The sequence below is a fragment of the Mustelus asterias genome, chromosome 5 (genome assembly GCF_964213995.1).
Source record: "Mustelus asterias chromosome 5, sMusAst1.hap1.1, whole genome shotgun sequence".
NCBI lineage: Eukaryota > Metazoa > Chordata > Chondrichthyes > Carcharhiniformes > Triakidae > Mustelus > Mustelus asterias.
The window spans coordinates 63,916,998-63,935,541 of record NC_135805.1 but is presented as its reverse complement, the minus strand read 5'-3'; the positions used below and the strand labels follow the sequence as shown (position 1 = coordinate 63,935,541).

Below are 18,544 nucleotides of genomic sequence, written 5' to 3'. Positions count from 1 at the left end.
TAGAGGGATATGGGCCAAATGTGGGTAATTGGGATTAGCTTAGGGGTTTAAAAAAAAAGGGCAGCAAGGACAAGTTGGGCTGAAGGGCCTGTTTCCATGCTGTAAATCTCTACGACTCTAATCTCAACCTTCTGCTTCCTCTTGGTTCACAACTGTTTTGTCTACCTGACATCTGTCATAAGCACACTTTTTTGTTCTTAATTCCTGTCTACTTTTTTCATCCAGGGAGCTCTGGATTTGTTTTCGCTGCATTTTCCATTTATGGGAATATACCTTGATTGTGTCCGGACCATTTTTGTTTTGAAAGTGGCCCATTGTTCAGCTACAGTTTTTCATGCCAACCTTTTGTTCCAGTCTAACTGGCCCAGATTTGTTTTTGCCCCATTGATTGCCTATTTTCCTTTACTATGATCATTGATCATTGTTCCTTAAATGTTCCTCCATTGACACTTAATTTACCTGGCCCACCTAATTTCCAAGAACCAGATCCAATAGTTCATCTTTCTTGTTGGACTGAACACATACTGCTGCATAAAACATTCCTGGATACAATCTTGGAACTTTTGCTTCTCTCCGCCCTTTACATTATCACTCTCCCAGTCTATATTGGGGTAATTATAGTCCCCCATTAAAATGACTGTTTTTCCTTGAAGATTAGTTCTGCTACATCCTTTTCACTACTTGGTTGTTTATAAATTACACCAAGCAATGTAATTGCATCCTTTTATTCCATAGGTCTACCCAAATTGATTCTGTCCTTGAATATTCTGGGACATTCTTTTTCCCCATTGCTACAGTGCTCTCCTTAACCAATACTGCCACCCCTTCCCCTTTCCTATTTTTTCTAAGCACCTTGTACCCAGGAATATTTAACACTTTGTCTTGCCCCTCCTTGAGCCAGGTTTCTGTATTTCGCCACATCATATTCCCAAAATGCAATCTGTCTGGAACTCACCAACCTTATTTACTATACATTGTGCATTCACACACATGCACTGTAAACCTGATTTAGATGTCATTACTTTCTTCCTTACTCTGACTTCACTTAACTTACTATTCTCTATACTATTGCTTCCTGTCCCTCCCAGAGTTCTGAGTATCCTGATATTCTTCTCTAATATTTCCCCTTGATTCCCACATCCCTGCTGAGTTAGTTTAAAGTCCACCCGAAAGCACTAGCAAAACCTAGTTCTGTTCAGGTGCAACCCGTCCAGCTTGTACAGGTGCCATCTCCCCCAAAGCCAATCCTAATGTCTCAGGAATCTAAAGTCCTCCCTCCCGCACTATCTTTCCAGCCATGCATTCATCTGCCATACTCACTTCCATGGGGAATAATCAGTGATCATTACACTTGAGGTTCTGCTTGCACATTTTCTGCCTAGCTCCCTAAATTTTGATTGTAGGATCCCATCCCATTTCTATCCAAGTCATTGGTACCACTGTTACCATGACTCCTGGCTGTTCTCTCCCAGAAAAATGTCCTGCAGCTGCTTTGTGACATCCTTGACCTTGGTACCAGGGAGGCACCATACCATTCTGGAGCCGAATCTATGGCCACAGAAACGCCAGTCTGGTCCCTGCACTATGAATCCCCGATCACAATTGCTCTTCCCTTCTTTTTCCTCCCCCCCCCACGCCACAAACTTGGCTCTGACTTCACTCCTCTGAGGAACCAGCATCCTCATCAGCTTCCAAAATGGAAAACTGATTTCTGAGCGGGACACCAGAATTACAAATGTCACACACTTACTTGAGAAAAGGTTGTAAGGGTAAGCCCAGCAACTACAGGGCAGTGAGTTAAAGCTTGGTGATGGGAAAGCTTTGGAAAAATAAGTTACTTGGATTAATTAAAGAAAGTCAGCATAAATTTATTAAAGACAAATTATGTTTAACCTGATTGAGATTGCTTTGCTAATAGGGAGGGCTAGTGAAGGTAATAGGGTTGGTGTGGTGCCCATGGACTTCTAATGAATGTTTTATAAAGTACCACATAATAGGTTAGTCAGCAAAGTTATAGCCTGTGGTAAAAGTAGTAAGAGCAGCAACAGAGATACAAAGATGCAGATGCTGGAATCGGAAACAAAAAACAGAAAATGTTGGAAAATCTCAGCAGGTCCGACAGCATCTGTGGGGAGAGAATAGAGCCAACCTTTTCAGTCTGGATGACTGGGCTCTGATGAAGGGTCAGCCAGACTCCAAACATTAGCTCTATTCTCTCTCCACAGATGCTTTCAGACCTGCTGAGATGTTCCAGCATTTTCTGTTCTTGTCGTAGCAGAGATACAAAGTTGGCTAAGTGACAGGAAAGGGAGTAGTGGTGGATGGTTGTTTTTTTAAAACCTGGAAGTATTGTGAACTGTGCGGAGCGGAAAGATGTCAGGAGGAATGGCGGAATGAGTAGATATGTGGCAGATGAAATTTAATGCAGCGTAAAATGATACAATTCAGGAGGAAGAATGAGGAGAGGTAATAAAAACATTTCTAAAGAGGTTTTCATTTCTAATGAGAAATAAGGCATTGAGAGGCATGGGCCCTGATTTTACCAGCATGGCCACCCCGAAATCGGGGCAGGTGAGGCTCGCAGAATGGCATTCCCCGGAGGCCTCAGCACGATCTTACGAGCCTCGGGCGGCTGTGCCGGTAAAATCAGGGCCATGGAGTACAAAAGTAAGGACATTGGCATGAACCTTTATAAAACTGGTTTGGTCTCACTTGGAATATTGCCTCCAATTCTGGGCACCACCACACTTTTGGATGATGTTTAAATGTACACTTGATGATCAATTTCATTAATTTGTGTGTGTCTGCATTTGCCAAAGAAGGGACAATTAAACTTGTTTAATAGGTGACAAACATTCATACAGAACTGTTTCAGTGGGAGCATCTTGAAGTGAGCGGAAGCCTATTTCCTTTAAGTCAAGATAAGATGAAATAAAAAATACTTTTCATTCAATGAAAAGGGATAAAATGAAGAAAAACAAAGAAATCTCAGAGTACTTATCTGACCACATGATAGCTGCAATTTATGTAAAAGGGACACTGGCTGAAAATTTTGAATGAACAGAACTAATGGAGGTTAAACTATAAGGCCCAGAGATTTTAATTATCAATGTGGGTAGCTTAAGTCAGGAAATGTCCTGGATTGCCACACCAGCTTTGCTAGAAAAGCCCCTGAATGATATGAAATTCAGTCTGAGGGATAGTGATGGTGAGTGCAGAATAGTCTGCCAAACCAGTGGAGTGGTCAATAGTATTTCATCTTGGGTTTGGGTCTAGAGATTAGAATACTGCCATGGGACTTTGTTGTGGAAATGCCAGCATTGGACTGGGGTTGGACTTTGTGCCACTATTTCATTACAATTTGGGTTCTCTATCCCTCACACCCCATCACTACCCCCATCCCCTCCACATCATCTCATACCAATCCACCCACAAGCCTTTGCCCTTACACCCTCCATGCCAACTCACTCTACATGTTCAGACTGCAGGAGTCATTTTGAGATTAAATAAAGTGCTAATAATGTTATACTGCCTTTACTATATTAAAAAACTCCCATGCATGAAAGTTCAGTCAAACCTTTTAAATCTCAAGTGGTTAATCTCCTACCAAAATAAACTTCTATTCATAGTCCCACACCAAAGACAGTCTATCCTTTCATAGCTGCTTTGAGCTGTCAATCAAGCTGTGAACTCAAAGCCCTTTCTATTGAGATAATTGTAACTTTTGGAAATCAGTTAAGTATTCAAAGGAGCCCTAAGGGAAATGTCAACATACAGCTATTGAAACTGTTAGAAGAGTTATTTTAAAACACTCACTCGTCAGCAGGATGTTTTATTTTTAAAGGGTCGTGGATTTGAATAACTTCACACTATTACAGTTATACAGATCGTATCTGCTTTTCAACAGCTTTTACGTCTACTCCACAAATGTGTGACTCCCACACTGTGTTAAGATCCTTGCTACAGGCAAAATGGGGTCTGTTTGAACCCAGCACAGAGTTCAAATAGCTTTGCTGAGTTTGAGTATCCCTCATGTGTGAATTGTGCCCCGCCCCATCCACTGCTCAGAAATGGAGGACTTGCATATCCAGGCATGGCCCACCATTTGGAAGTTCCTTGAAGTCTTGATTGCTCCATGAAAACCTGGGCGTATGTTTATACATGTAGAAGACCAGACTGAATTCAAACTGTATGATTGTTGCAAAGTAAAGATAATAACAAATTCAAATACACAAATGCAAATTGATCTAAATTGTTTATTTGTCTGCTATACAGATGCAATGAAAAATTAAAATATTAAATAACTTTCCAGTCATTCGACCATATTTTCAAGTTCACTTCTTATGCAATAAGTGTAGAAAAAGTACAAAACAAGTAAACCTGAAGTATTCATTAGTGGCTATGTTTACAGATTCACCATGCAAGCCTCAATTTTCTAAAGTCTAACAGACTGCTTCTATCTGCACAAAGGAACACCGATAAGTATTGCTAGCATTTCCAATAGAGAACGATGCAAGACTTCTATCAGGTCAGAAAAAATAAGTAAATTTGAACTGTACTCATCAAACTCTTATATGTACCCATCAGTTAAGAGATATAACTTGTTACAGACAGTTGCGGCCCACATTAGCAGGCATGATTAAGTCTTCCACTGTTTGACCTAGCACATTGTAAGGGATCAATGTCGAGTTAAAATATCCAAGATCTCATGTTAAACATCACTGATGTAATTCCAAGATCAAAGAAAGATGTATAAACTGAAATTTACATTTCACCCAAGCAAAAGTGTACGTGAAGGAAATCTTACATAGTAAATCCAGGTATGAAGAATTTCATTGCGGCACCTTTTCTGCTGTCAGCAGTACAGATGCATGCTTCCGAGCCTGGAAAGAAATAGATACAGCAAACATTATTTATAAATCAACAGTAGGCATTAAAGATTGTATTATTTTTAAACAGTTATTTGATTATTACAATTGGAAAGCAAGGTCGTATTCTTGACTAGGTTTTATAACTTTGAATCATCATACACACAACTACAAAAACAAAGAACCTCACCAGGTTCATCTGTTGTTCATGCTTTCTTTTCAACCAGGTATCTAAAATTATAGGATAACATCTTAACAGGGCAGTTGTGGCAGAAAATGGTCTTGAGAAAAAAATCAAAGCAGTGATGGGAGTGGCATGTTAGAAAAACCATAAGGACTTGGGTCAAGCATGTGGAGGTCAAAGTAGCTGCAAGAAGACAATCCAAGACAATGCAAAGAACAATAGTAATTGGGGAAGTTGATGGTATGCTTGGGGGAGTGGTTGGGCCCGGTGGCTCAGGGCGACGATGGGGGGGGAATACTGTGGGGAGCAGGTGCTTAGTTGTGGGGGGAGGTTAGGGGTGTCCCGTACAGGGCTTGGTCTTTAAAAGAATTACACTGAAGTTAGAAGTGCTTTTCTTTCTTATAATTGTTTCAGAGTAACTACAAGTGTAAAACTGGTAGCACTACCCGAAGCTAACGTTTTAAATCATTTTATCTGATGGTTCCCAGCCCAGGGGAAGTTAGCACTACTGGACAATTGCTGGGTAAACCCTTCCCTGGGAACTTCCAACAGGAATTCCTCACTGCATCTTTGGGTTATCCCCCCAGATCTAATGCTGAGGAGGAAGGAAGATAGGTATAATGTTTTCTGCCATGCAAGCAAGATTTGCTCTGTGTACTGATATATCAATGAAATGACGTATATAACATTATCTGGCATGTTTTTATCTCTGCTGATAATTCACAAAATAACCATGTGGTTTGTGTGTTACATTAACAAGATTTCAATGGTATATCTAAGTGATAGGTTATCTTAACAGAACATGCTGGAAACGGTCCACAGGTCAGGTAGCATCTGTGGAGTGAGAAACAAAGTTAACATTTTGGGTTGAAAACCTTTTGTCATTGGCAAGAACTGGAAACAAGTTGGTGACATAACAGGCTTTAGTCAAGTACAGAGGCAGTGAAAGACAGTGGATGGGGACACACAGGGGAAAGACCTGCAATAGGGTTGAAGATGTGCGAGTAAATGGCAACAGGGACAATGGCGCATGGTAAAGGGGGATGGTCATGTCACAAGAGACAAAGATGGGTCCACGAGAAGTGTAAATTACAACACGGATCATTCCAAAAGATGCTGTTCCAGACAAAAACAGGAGCAATCTGAAATTGTCAAACTCAACGTTGAATCCAGAAGTTTGTAAGTGCCTAATCAAAAGATAAGGGTTGGGGGGGGGGGGGGGGTGGTGATTCGCCCATCCTGCTACACAGCTTTTTTAGCAGAGCAGGCTAGGAGACTCTAGCAGCAGCTGATTTGCGATTGGTGCCCGATCCTCCGCGCATTTCCCAGTGCCAGTTTTCTGGACATCAGCGCGGAGCTGCCTAATCTATGCAGCAGCTAATTTAAATGAGCTGGCGGCCCAACCCTACTGGAGTGAAGGGGGGGGCAATCGAGGGTTGGACGCTGGGGGGTTCCCCCTGGGCATTGCCACCATGGCAGTGCCAGGCTGAGCCCTCTGGCACTTCCCAAGGGGCAAAGTGCCAAATGCCCATTTCCGAAGGGGCAAAGTGCCAATGCCCATTGGGCATGAGGCAGTGCCAAGAGGGCGGGGCCTAATGAGGGTGGGACCTGATTGGGGGCAGGGCCTCTCGGGGGCCCGCTGCCACTCTGCAGTTGGGATCGGTTGGGGAGGGAGGGAGGCCAGTGATCAGGACTGGCCACCAGGGTGTGGGGGGGGCGGGGGGTGCGCGGTGGGAGATGGGAGATCGAGGCTGGCCCGAACATGTCCGGGACACCGGCAATTGGGCATGGGAGGGGAGAGAATGGTTGGGGGGCTGGGGGGTTGGCATTGACAGGTCGGCGCATGCGCAGTGGCCCACTCAGTGCAATTATGCCGGCCTCTCCAGCAGGAATAGGCCCTGCCCACTTATTTCTGGAGTGAATCATGCTAGTGCCCTCTGCAGTGCGCAGAGTGTGGGAGAGTCATTTTGAAACTCCCGCCCAAAAAAAAGCAGGATTTACTCCAGCTTTTGCATGAATTCGACATTTAAAATTTTTTTGGGAGAATCGCACCCACAGTGCTTCTCCTTGTGCTTCTGTTGATCTTCATTAGAATGGAAAGGAGGCCATGAACAGAGGAGCCAGAGTTAGAGTGGGGCAGAGAACTAAAATGACAAGGTCATCGTTAAAGACTGAATGGAAATCTAGTCAAAAATAATTACATTTTGACTTGCTGAATAGAACACACTCAGTTTTTAATAATCCACTTACATTTTTCTCTTCCACTGATAGGAAACCATTTACTGCCACTATTTGATACTGTTTGTGTTTCAGACTTCCAATAAACCTACGAATCATTTTCAGATTGACCCCAGTCATATCACGGCGCAAAAGTTTCTGCATTTCATGGTTGCCGGGATCAATAATCAAAAGGCCAAGTGTTCCATTGTTCCTTTCTTCTACACCTATAACAGTTCGGCTGTGACCTGGAGTTTCAAAGATATACAAATTATTTTGTTTTAAAACAAGGTTTTGATAATCAAACTATAAATATTCTTTATTGAACTACAATGTTTTTGGCATTATTTTTCCTTATTACTCCTCAGCCTTTCTTTATATTAGGAATGCAAGGTGAGCTTCAAATTATCCACAATTTATCCAAATGTTACAAAAACAGTAGATAGAATGGATAAAGGACAGATAAAATACAAAGATTAACATTAAATGCTTCCTTAGGATCTGAGGGGCAGAGGGAGGGAAAGGTATCAATGTACATTCAGACCACGTCATAACATTATAAAGTTGTACAAGAGATTTCTCCTAATGCCTTGCAGTCAAATAACTGTATTCTAAAAAATATATAAATGCATTTTATTTATTGCTTTAAAGTAATTCACTCGTTAGCGTGCTATGTTTCATTACTTTGGTTGATTGTTCTCCTTGCAAATAAATCTGTTTAGTTTCGCCTTTATACATTGGTATGACAGCACAACACTTGTTCCCTTTTACAGGAGAGAAGAAATCCCCCACATGATCTTCCGTAGATTATTTATTTATTTAGATTATTTATTCCCATTAATTCTGGAAATGTTCAATATACGGCATATACAGGCAGATTTCCCGTTACTGTATCCTTGGCCTGGTTAGGGAAACTGCCTATTTGCCACGATTAAAAGATAGAAATGTTGGGAGAAAACCTGAAATGTATCAATCACTTAACCATCAATGGCTGGAATAAAAGTCAAAATCTTTAGGGATAAACTATTTACTTAACTAGGGATAAACCATTTAATCAACTAGATAATCTTAACGGCTGGCTAAGGCTCAAATGTACTCAAACTTAATGAACGCTACATTCAGATATCATTGTAGACATTTACGCAACATGCCAGTAAAGACACAAGATATAAAACTATGGTTCTCATTAATGCATATTTTCTCACAACCCTATTCACATTGTAAGTATTTATATTAAGTATAGGAAAACATATAGAAGGCAGTGATTTCATTGAAACATAGAAGATAGGAACAGGAGGAGGCCATTTGGCCCTTCGAGCCTGCTCCGCCATTCATCACGATCATGGCTGATCATTCAACTCAACATTCGAATCCTGCTTTTTCCCCATAACCTTTGATCCCATTTGCCCCAAGTGCTATATCCAGCTGCCTCTTGAATACATTCAGTGTTTTGGCATCAACTACTTCCTGTGGTAATGAATTCCACCACTCTTTGGGTGAAGACATGTCTCCTCACATCTGTCCTAAATGGTCTACCCCAAATCCTCAGACCGTGACCCCTGATTCTGGAGTCCCCCACCATTGGGAATATCCTCCCTGCATCTACCCTGTCTAGTCCTGTTAGAATTTTATCAGTGTCTATGAGATCCCTCCTCATTTGTCTGAACTCCAGCGAAAACAATCTTAACCTCGTCAATCTCTCCTCATACATCAGTCCCGCCATCCACGGAATCAGGCTGATAAACCTTCGCTGCACTCCATCGAGAGCAAGAACATCCTTCCTCAGAAAAGGAGATCCAAAACTGCACACACAATACTCCAGGTGTGGCCTCACCAAGGCCCTGTATAGTTGCAACAACACATCCCTATTCCTGTACTCAAAACCTCTCACAATGAAGGCCAACATTTGCCTTCTTTACCACCTGCATGCTTACCTTCAGAGACTGGTGCGTAAGGACACCCAGGTATCAACGTATAGGCCACAATTTTCTATATTATCTGCTATAAAAGCTGAACAGTCTTTATAGTTGATGGTACCAATTTTACATACTAAGATCCACGTAAAAGTACTAGATAAAAGGTTCTTCCATTGCTTCCAAAGCTTCAAATATAGTTAGTTATACAGAACATATTTTAGTAATAACCTACAACAATACATGAAAACAATTACAATGGCACTTTGCTTTCCGTGTCTGATTCCATCCACAGAATCTTCTGGGGAAGAGGCCTTCCATACCTAGATTTCCCTTTCCTTGGAGTACTTCTATACTCAATTTCCTCCAGGGTAGAAGGAGCAACAGTTTAGTCTTCCTACAACCTAGACCCTCAGGGTGATTACCATGAGAATGTATGTATGAAAAGTTGTACTTTCCTTGCTTCTCCCTGTACATCAAGTGGATAATAATAAAAACAAAAACATACCATTTTAGCTGAAAATCAGTGAAAAGTTGGAAAACACCAGAAATTACATCTATTTTTTACCGTGATGCTGTAGATAGATCGGTGGCTTGTTTGTCCATACCACCCTGGGTTGTAACCGTGGCTCCGCTTCCCTGCCAGAAGAATAGAATTGCCTTAGCCACTCAAACAAGCGAGGATGTGTGTCCGATGGTCCAGTGGGATGGTGAAAATCAACTATTTGACACCTGAAATACACAGATGGATTAATCTCAATTTATTCTACTACAGGGAAAATTGTTTGCTGGTTACAATTATCTGCAGCAAGAAGTATTCCTCTATGTTTTCTGTTTGCGATTACGAACATATCAGTCATATGCGCTCCTAGGCAGCGCATTCCAGACCATCACCACCCTCTGGGTAAAAAGGTTTTTTCTCACATCCCCCCAAACCTCCTGTCCCTCACCTTGAACCTATGTCCCCTCGTGACTGACCCTTCAACTAAGGGGAACAGCTGCTGCTTATCCACTCTGTCCATGTCTCTCATAATCTTGTACACCTTGATCAGATTGCCCTTCAGTCGTCTCTGCTCCAATGAAAACACCCCAAGCCTACGCAACCTCTCTTCATAACTTAAATGTTCCATCCCAGGCAGCATCATGGTGAATCCTCTCTGCACCCCCTCCAGTGCAATCACATCCTTCCTATGTGACGACCAGAACTGCACTCAGTACTCTAGACGTGGCCTCACCATAGTTTTATACAACTCCAACATGACTTCCCTGTTTTTGTAATCTATACCTCGATTGATAGAGGCAAGTGTCCCATATGCCTTTTTCATCACCCCACTAACATGCCCTTTCACTTTCAGAGATCTGTGGACAGGTTGTGCGTGGAGTCTGAAGAGATAGGAGGGGCACTAAATGATTATTTTTCGTCAGTATTCACACAGGAGAGGGACAGTGTTGTCGAGGGGAGTACCGAGATGCAGGCTGTTGGACTGGACAGGATTGAGGTTCATAAGGAGGAGGTGTTAGCAATTCTGTAAAGGGTAAAAATAGATAAGTCCCCTGGGCCGGATGGGATTTATCCTAGGATTCTCTGGGAGGCTAGAGGAGAGATTGCAGAGCTTTGATCTTTGTGTCGTCATTGTCTACAGGAACAGTGCCAGAAGACTGGAGGATAGCAAATGTTGTCCCCTTGTTCAAGGGGAGTAGGGACAACCCTGGTAATTATAGACCGGTGAGCCTTACTTCTGTTATGGGCAAAGTATTGGAAAGGATTATAAGAGATAGGATTTATAATCACCTAGAAAGGAATAATTTGATTAGGGATAGTCAGCACGGTTTTGTGAAAGGGTAGGTCGTGCCTCACAAACCTTATTGAGTTCTTTGAGAAGGTGACCAAAGAGGTGGATGAGGGTAAAGCGGTTGATGTGGTGTATATGGATTTCAGCAAAGCGTTTGATAAGGTTCCCCATGGTAAGCTTTTGCAGAAAATACGGACACATGGGATTGAGGGTGATTTAGTGGTTTAGATCAGGAATTGGCTAGCGGTAAGAAAACAGAGGGTGGTGGTTGATGGGAAATATTCATCCTGGAGTTCAGTTACTAGTGGTGTACCGCAAGGATCTGTTTTGGGGCCACTGCCATTTGTCATTTTTATTAATGACCTGGATGAGGGCGTAGAAGGATGGATTAGTAAATTTGCGGATGACACTAAAGTCGGTGGAGTTGTAGACAGTGCGGAGGGAAGTGGCAGGTTACAGAGGGACATAGATAAGCTGCAGAGCTGGGCTGAGAGGTGGCAAATGGAGTTTAATGCGGAAAAGTGTGAGGAGATTCACTTTGGAAGGAGTAACAGGAATACAGAGTACTGGGCTAATGGTAAGATACTTGGTAGTGTGGATGAACAGAGGGATCTGGGTGTCCATGTGCATAGATCCCTGAAAGTTGGCACCCAGGTTGATAGGGTTGTTAAGAAGGCGTACGGTGTGTTAGCTTTTATTGGTAGAGGGATTGAGTTTCGGAGCCATGAGGTCATGCTGCAACTGTACAAAACTCTGGTTCGGCCACATTTGGAGCATTGCGTACAGTTCTGATCGCCGTATTATAGGAAAGATATGGAAGTGTTGGAAAGGGTGCAGAGGAGATTTACTAGGATGTTGCCTAGTATGGTGGGAAAATCGTATGAGGAAAGGCTGGGGGGTTGAGGTTGTTTTCGTTAGAGAGAAGAAAGGCAAGAGGTGACTTAATAGAGGCATACAAGATGATCAGAGGATTAGATAGGGTGGATAATGAGAGCCTTTTTCCTCGGATGGTGATGGCTAGCACGAGGGGACATCGCTTTAAATTGAGGGGTGAGATATATAGGACAGATGTTAGAGGTAGGTTCTTTACTCAGAGAGTAGTAAGGGCGTGGAATGCCCTGCCTGCAGCAGTAGTGGACTCGTCAACATTAAGAGCATTCAAATAGTTATTGGATAAACATATGGATGATATTGGAATAGCGTAGATTAGAGGGGCTTTAGATTGGTTCCACTGGTCGGCGCAACATCGAGGGCCGAAGGGCCTGTACTGCGCTGTAATGTTCTACGTTCAAACGCGCCAAGGTCCCTTTGTTCCACAGAACCTCCATTCATCGAGTATTTTCTTGTCAAATTACACTTTCCAAAGTGTATCACCTCACACTTTTCAGGGTTAAATTCCATCTTCAACTTATGGCAGTTATGATCTTATTAAATGCTAGAGCAGGTTTGAGGAGCCAAATGACCTACTCAGGCTCTTTGTTCATATGTAAAGAAACCCAAACTACTTTCAGGCAGGAATAAGTATATAATTTACATTGATATGGCAGGATCAAGGATCTGTTATTGCTTTTGATTTCATATGTAATTATCACAATGATCAAATCAATGGGCTTTTAAATTTTTGAAAAAGTTACAGGATGTGGGCATCGCTGGCTAGGCCAGCATTTATTGCCCATCCCAAGTTGTCCTTGAGAAGGTGGTGGTGAGTTGCCTTCATGATCCACTGCAGTGTAGGTACACCCACAGTGCTGTTGGAGAGGGAGTTGCAGGATTTTGACTCGGCGATAGTGAAGGAACAGCAATGTATTTCCAAGTCAGGATGGTAGTGACTTGGAGAGGAACCTTTAGGTGGTGGTGTTCCCAGGTTTCTGCTGCCCTTATCCTTCTAGATGGTACCAGTCATGGGTTTGTCAGGTGCTGCCTAAGGAGCCTCGGTGAGTTCCTGCACTTCATCTTGTAGATGGTATACACTGCTGCCTCTGTATGTTGGTGGTGAAGGGATTGAATGTGAAAGGGGTACCAATCTAGTGGGTTGCTTTGTGCTGAATGGTGTCTTTACCACATCACTCTATTCCACACCATATGAATATATTTAAAGTTGCAGTATCCTTTTTAAGGTTTTTAATATTACGATAAGTATTTCCATGATTTCCTTTACTTTAAAAATAACAGACAATTCAAAATTCCCTTGAGCTGTAAAATCACATTATCACTGTCTTTTCTTGAGATAAATAAGGATACATGCAAATTTCTTCTGGGATTTGGACTTGATTTGGTCTCTGTTGGCTTTGAGGAGTTACAGAGCATCAGGATAAATGCTGATAATTTTTTTTTAAAAATACTGCAGCAGTACACTATGTGCAAGATTAAACACAGTGTCAGACAGAAACAAAACAATTTTACTTTGCTTCTGACCCATGGATGTGAATTGCTAGAAGTCTCTGTGGAAATTGGATCTGAAAATTAAATATTTAATTTCCAAAATAACTCTTTCATCTAAACAGAATTCATTAGTAACAATGCTGATTTATACTCATTTGGAAATCCCGTCAGCTGCAGATGCTGTTCACAATTCTTTCAAATGGCAGCATATGGTGCCAATGTGGAGGGGGATAAAAGGTAGCAATGAAGTAAAACATCAATTTAGTTCCTGTCTTTGTGGAACAGGGACTGAACATTCCCATTAAAAACACAACTACCCTATTCACTGCAAAGTATAAATGTTGAAATATTCAGCTGAAATCTTTAATATCTTTATACGTTATTTTTTTCATTTTCATTCATGGGATGTGGGCATCACTAACTGGGCCAACATTCATTTCCCATCCCTAATAGATACATATTATATATATAGTTGGAGATCTGGCAGTACTTTAATGGTGCTGTTATATTGCAAGTACCAATTTTAGTCTCTTAATCATTACAAGTGAATTTGAGTCAACTCTTGCAACTCAGTGAAAAGCTATAACCAGTAGATTAGGAGGTTCATTTATTTTTGAATTGTATACTTACTTTATTCTTAGAAAGGTCAATAAAGAATAGATTTCTGTTGCTCCAATCCAAGCTCGAGTGCCCTGCAATTTATTTTTAAAATGTGCAGCGCCTTGAGGATCAAAACCATCCTTCCATGCTTCTTCAATCATAGACTGGATTTTAGGAATGCAAGGGATTACAAGGTCTAAAAGAAAGAATAAATAAAAATGTTTACAAGTCTCCATCCAAACCAAAAAAAGAACATTTGTTCAAATGTGTAAATACAGTATAATCTAAGGCAAACTGCTAACTTTCTCCTTTCCAATGGTCCAGGAGGACAATGGCCAAAAACGGCATCGAGAGGTTGTAAAAAAAAAAGTTCAACTTTGTATTAGGTTTTTTTATATACATATAGATTTGTCTTTGGATGCAGAAAGTTATGGCTTTAAATCCCACACCAGAACTAGTCCACAATCTAGGTTGACACTCCAGTGTTATACAGAGCAAGACCAGCATTTATAGAGCTGCTGTCGTCTGGATGAAACATCTGCCGGTTCTGAGCAGTTTTGGTCCTCTTATTTAAGGAAAGATCATAGAATCCCTACAGTGCAGAAAGAGCCCATTTGATCCATCGAGTCTGCATCGACTCGCCGACAAGAGCCTCTTACTCAGGCCTACCCACTGCCCGATACCCATAAACCATTTATTTCCCTAATTTACACACCTTGGGACACTAAGGGGCAATTTAGCATGGCCAATCCACCTAACCTGCACATCGTTGGACGTTGGGAGAAAACCAGAGCACCCGGAGGAAACCCACGCAGACACAGGTAGAATGTGTAAACTACACAAAGACGGTCACCCAAGGCTGGAGTTGAACTTGGGTCTCTGCCGCTGAGAGTCAGCAGTGTGAGCCGCTGTGCCACCGAGCAAACCCTGGTGCACAGTAAAGATGCAAGGGCAGTTTTGAAGATGATCTATGCTGCCTGGCCCTGGCAAAAATTTACTTCCTTGAAAAATCAGCACCAAAATATTAAATGTAGTCAGTCATCTCATTATTTTTGTGCTGAATTTTAAAGTTACATATTGTATTTGATAAGGTGCAATATAGATGGAATTCTCTTATACGCAATCTCTCCCAGCCCTGCTTATCCCATCTTTCAGTGCAGTTTACAGTTAGCTTTTGAGCTGTACCTCATGGTAAAGATTTTTTAAGCCTTTTCTAGCTTTGGGTGCAAACATTAGTGTTTCATGATGCTTTCAAAGAAAATGTTCTGATTTACAAAATAAATTATATATTTTCCAGGAACATTACATGTGACAAGGTTAAGATGTTTTGGACTCATTGATTTACTGGCTACTTTTGCTTCCAGAATCTAAATGAAGACAGTGGTGGAATGTATGATATAAAGAACTAAATGAAGGCAGTGGTGGAATGTATGATATAAAAAACTGAGACAAGTCTCTGAAATGCATTTAATAGATTACAATTCTCTAAATGTGAGGTTATCCACTTTGGTGGCAAAAACAGGAAGGAAGATTATCTGAATGGTGGCAGTTTAGGAAAAGGGGAAGTGTAATGTGACCCGGGTGTCATAGTGGAACAGTCGCTGAAGGTTGGTATGCAGGTACAGCAGGCGGTGACGAAAGCTATTGGCATGCTGGCCTTCATAGAAGAGGATTTGAGTATTGGAGTAAGGATGTCTTGCTGCAGTTATACAGGGCCTTGGTGAGGCCACACCTTGAATATTGTGTGCAGTTTTGGGCTCCTAATCTGAGGATGGACATTCTTGCTATTGAGGAAGTCCAAGGAATGTTCACAGACTGATTCCTGGAATGGCAGAAATGACGTATGAAGAAAGACTGGATTGACTGGGCTTGTGGTCACCGGAATTTAGAAGAATGAGAGGGGATCTCATAGGAACATACAAGATCCTGATGGGACTAGACAGGCTATATGCGGGAAGAATATTCCTGATATTGGAGAAGGGCAGAACTAGGGGTCATAGTCTAAGAATAAGGGTAAGCCACTCAGGACTGAAATGAGGAAGGATTTCTTAACCTGTGGAATTCGCTACCACAGAAAGCTGTTGGGGCCAGTTCATTAGATATGTTCAAGAGGGAGCTGGACGTGGCTCTGATGGCTAAAGGGATCAAGGGGTATGGAGAGAAAGGAGGAGTAGGATACTGAAACTGCATGATCAACCATGATTATATTGAATGGTGGTGCAGGCTCAAAGGTCCGAATGACATACTCCTGCACCTATTTTTTAATGTTTCTATATTTCTACTGTTTGAAGTAATGCAATGGTCTCCTGGAATAAAAAAGAAAATTAACACAAACTGACGCGAGGTCAACAAGGAAAATGTAGGGAAAGCACAATTGTCACATTCACTGTTCAGGTATTCCTTCAAGGCAACCCTTAATTTGTCCCATATTTCATCATAAAATCCCTGCAGTGCAGGTGGTGGTCATTTGGCCCATCGAGTCTGTACCAACTCTTCGACAGAGCATCTTACCCAGGCCCTATTCCCATAACCCCATGTATTTACCCAGCTAATTCCCCTAACCTACACCTTTGGGCACTAAGGGGCAATTTAGCATGGCCAATCAACCTAACCCGCACATCTTTGGGCTGTGGGAGGAAACCGAAGCACCCGGAGGAAACCCACACAGACACGGGGAGAATGTGCAATCTCCACACAGACAGTGACCCAAGATCGGAATTGAACTCTGGTCCCTGGCGCAGTAAGGCAGCAACATTAACCACTGTGCTGCCTGGTATTGTGATCTAGAATTGGTTGTGATAAAATGTGTTACATTTCACAAAGGGATTCCAAGTTGCTGTGGTAACATGCATCATTCTCTGCATATTGTGATCTGGAGATATAGATAGTGACAGTTCATACGACTACAAACAAACAAAGAACAATACAGCACAGGAACAGGCCCTTCGGCCCTCCAAGCCCGCGCCGCCCCCCGGTCCAGGATTGAATCCTGAATCCAGGATCCCCGCCCAATTTTCCAGCCTATCTTCATACCAATATCCTATCCACCGAGCTGTCCCTCACAGCTACGATGCTTTGTTCATCACAACCTATTAACTCACCCCCACCCCCCCATTCCAGACCATGTGATCTCCAGGGAGAGGCGAAAACCCAGAGTGAAAACCCCAGGGCCAATATGGGGAAAAAAAATCTGGGAAATTCCTCTCCGACCCCCTGAGGCGATCGAAACGAGTCCAGGAGATCACACTGGCCCTGATCGGAAAATGCTTCCCAACCCTAGTCATTTCCACTTCCACGAACACCATATGAATTCCCTGCCCCCGAGACAGGTTCCCAACTATCCGCAGTCTCTGTACTGGCACCAGCAAGATGATCATAGAATGAAGCCTTGAAACGAGAAACAAGGAACAATTAGCCCGCGCCGCTCCCTGGTCCAAACTAGACCACTCTTTTGTATCCCTCCATTCCCACTCCGTTCATATAGCTGTCTAGATAAGTCTTAAACGTTCCCAGTGTGTCTGCCTCCACCACCTTGCCCAGCAACACATTCCAGGCCCCCACGACCCTCTGTGTAAAATATGTCCTTCTGATATCTGTGTTAAACCTCCCCCCCTTCACCTTGAACCTATGACCCCTCGTGAGCGTCACCACCGACCCGGGGAAAAGCTTCCCACCGTTCACCCTATCTATGCCTTTCATAATTTTATACACCTCTATTAAGTCTCCCCTCATCCTCCGTCTTTCCAAGGAGAACAACCCCAGTTTCCCCAATCTCTCCTCATAACCAAGCCCCTCCATACCAGGCAACATCCTGGTAAACCTCCTCTGTACTCTCTCCAAAGCCTCCACGTCCTTCTGGTAGTGTGGCGACCAGAACTGGACGCAGTATTCCAAATGCGGCCGAACCAATGTTCTATACATCTGCAACATCAGACCCCAACTCTTATACTCTATGCCCCGTCCTATAAAGGCAAGCATGCCATATGCCTTCTTCACCACCTTCTAACCTGTTATCTCTCCCACTCCTACTGCCTGCCAAGAATTTGCAGGTTGCTACTCAACCTGTTTGGCTGCATCATAAATGCATGTTCTTTGCCTGTCTCATCCTGAGTGGAATTTGAATTCGCAGCTTCTGACTCAAGAGGCAGAGACACTACCTAATGTGCCACAAGACCTCAGTGATCTAGGATTTCCAAGTTTCAAATAGATCATGTGTGAGCTTGTTAAGTAATAGTGTTTTTTCAGAACCTGCTTCCACCATCCTTCCAAAAGTAATGTTATTGTGTAATATCAGTACCATGTAAATCATGCTTATATCCTTCCAGCTTCAGGAGTGAGGAAATAATCATTTGAAAGTTTCGGTATCCACATCCCCAGCCTTTGTCTCCTAGAGAGGCGTGATAGTGATCCGTTTCTGCACATAGATAAACATGCCTGATTTCTGCACCATTTCGCTGATAATACTCATTTAGTGCTCTTATTAGACCTGCAAAAGAACACAATTCAATAAGTGAGTCTATTTCCAGAAGGCATTGATAAAGTACCACATCAAAGATTATTATGGAACTTAAAAGCTCATGTTATACG

General features: G+C 42.4%; 1 protein-coding gene across 4 annotated transcripts in view; it reads right to left on the bottom strand.

Annotated features, from left to right (window-relative positions):
* Positions 1-4,239: 4,239 nt before the first annotated feature.
* Positions 4,240-18,544, bottom strand: part of zufsp (zinc finger containing ubiquitin peptidase 1) — a 38,760-nt gene continuing 24,455 nt past the window's right edge. For all 4 annotated transcript variants that reach the window (XM_078212688.1, XM_078212687.1, XM_078212691.1 and 1 more), the window contains 5 exons: positions 18,255-18,443; positions 13,988-14,153; positions 9,751-9,914; positions 7,303-7,517; positions 4,240-4,883 (listed from right to left, as the gene is read on the bottom strand). In XM_078212688.1, the coding sequence (XP_078068814.1) occupies positions 4,833-4,883; positions 7,303-7,517; positions 9,751-9,914; positions 13,988-14,153; positions 18,255-18,443 (785 nt within the window). In that variant the 3' untranslated portion in view covers positions 4,240-4,832. The remainder of the gene's footprint in view (positions 4,884-7,302; positions 7,518-9,750; positions 9,915-13,987; positions 14,154-18,254; positions 18,444-18,544) is intronic.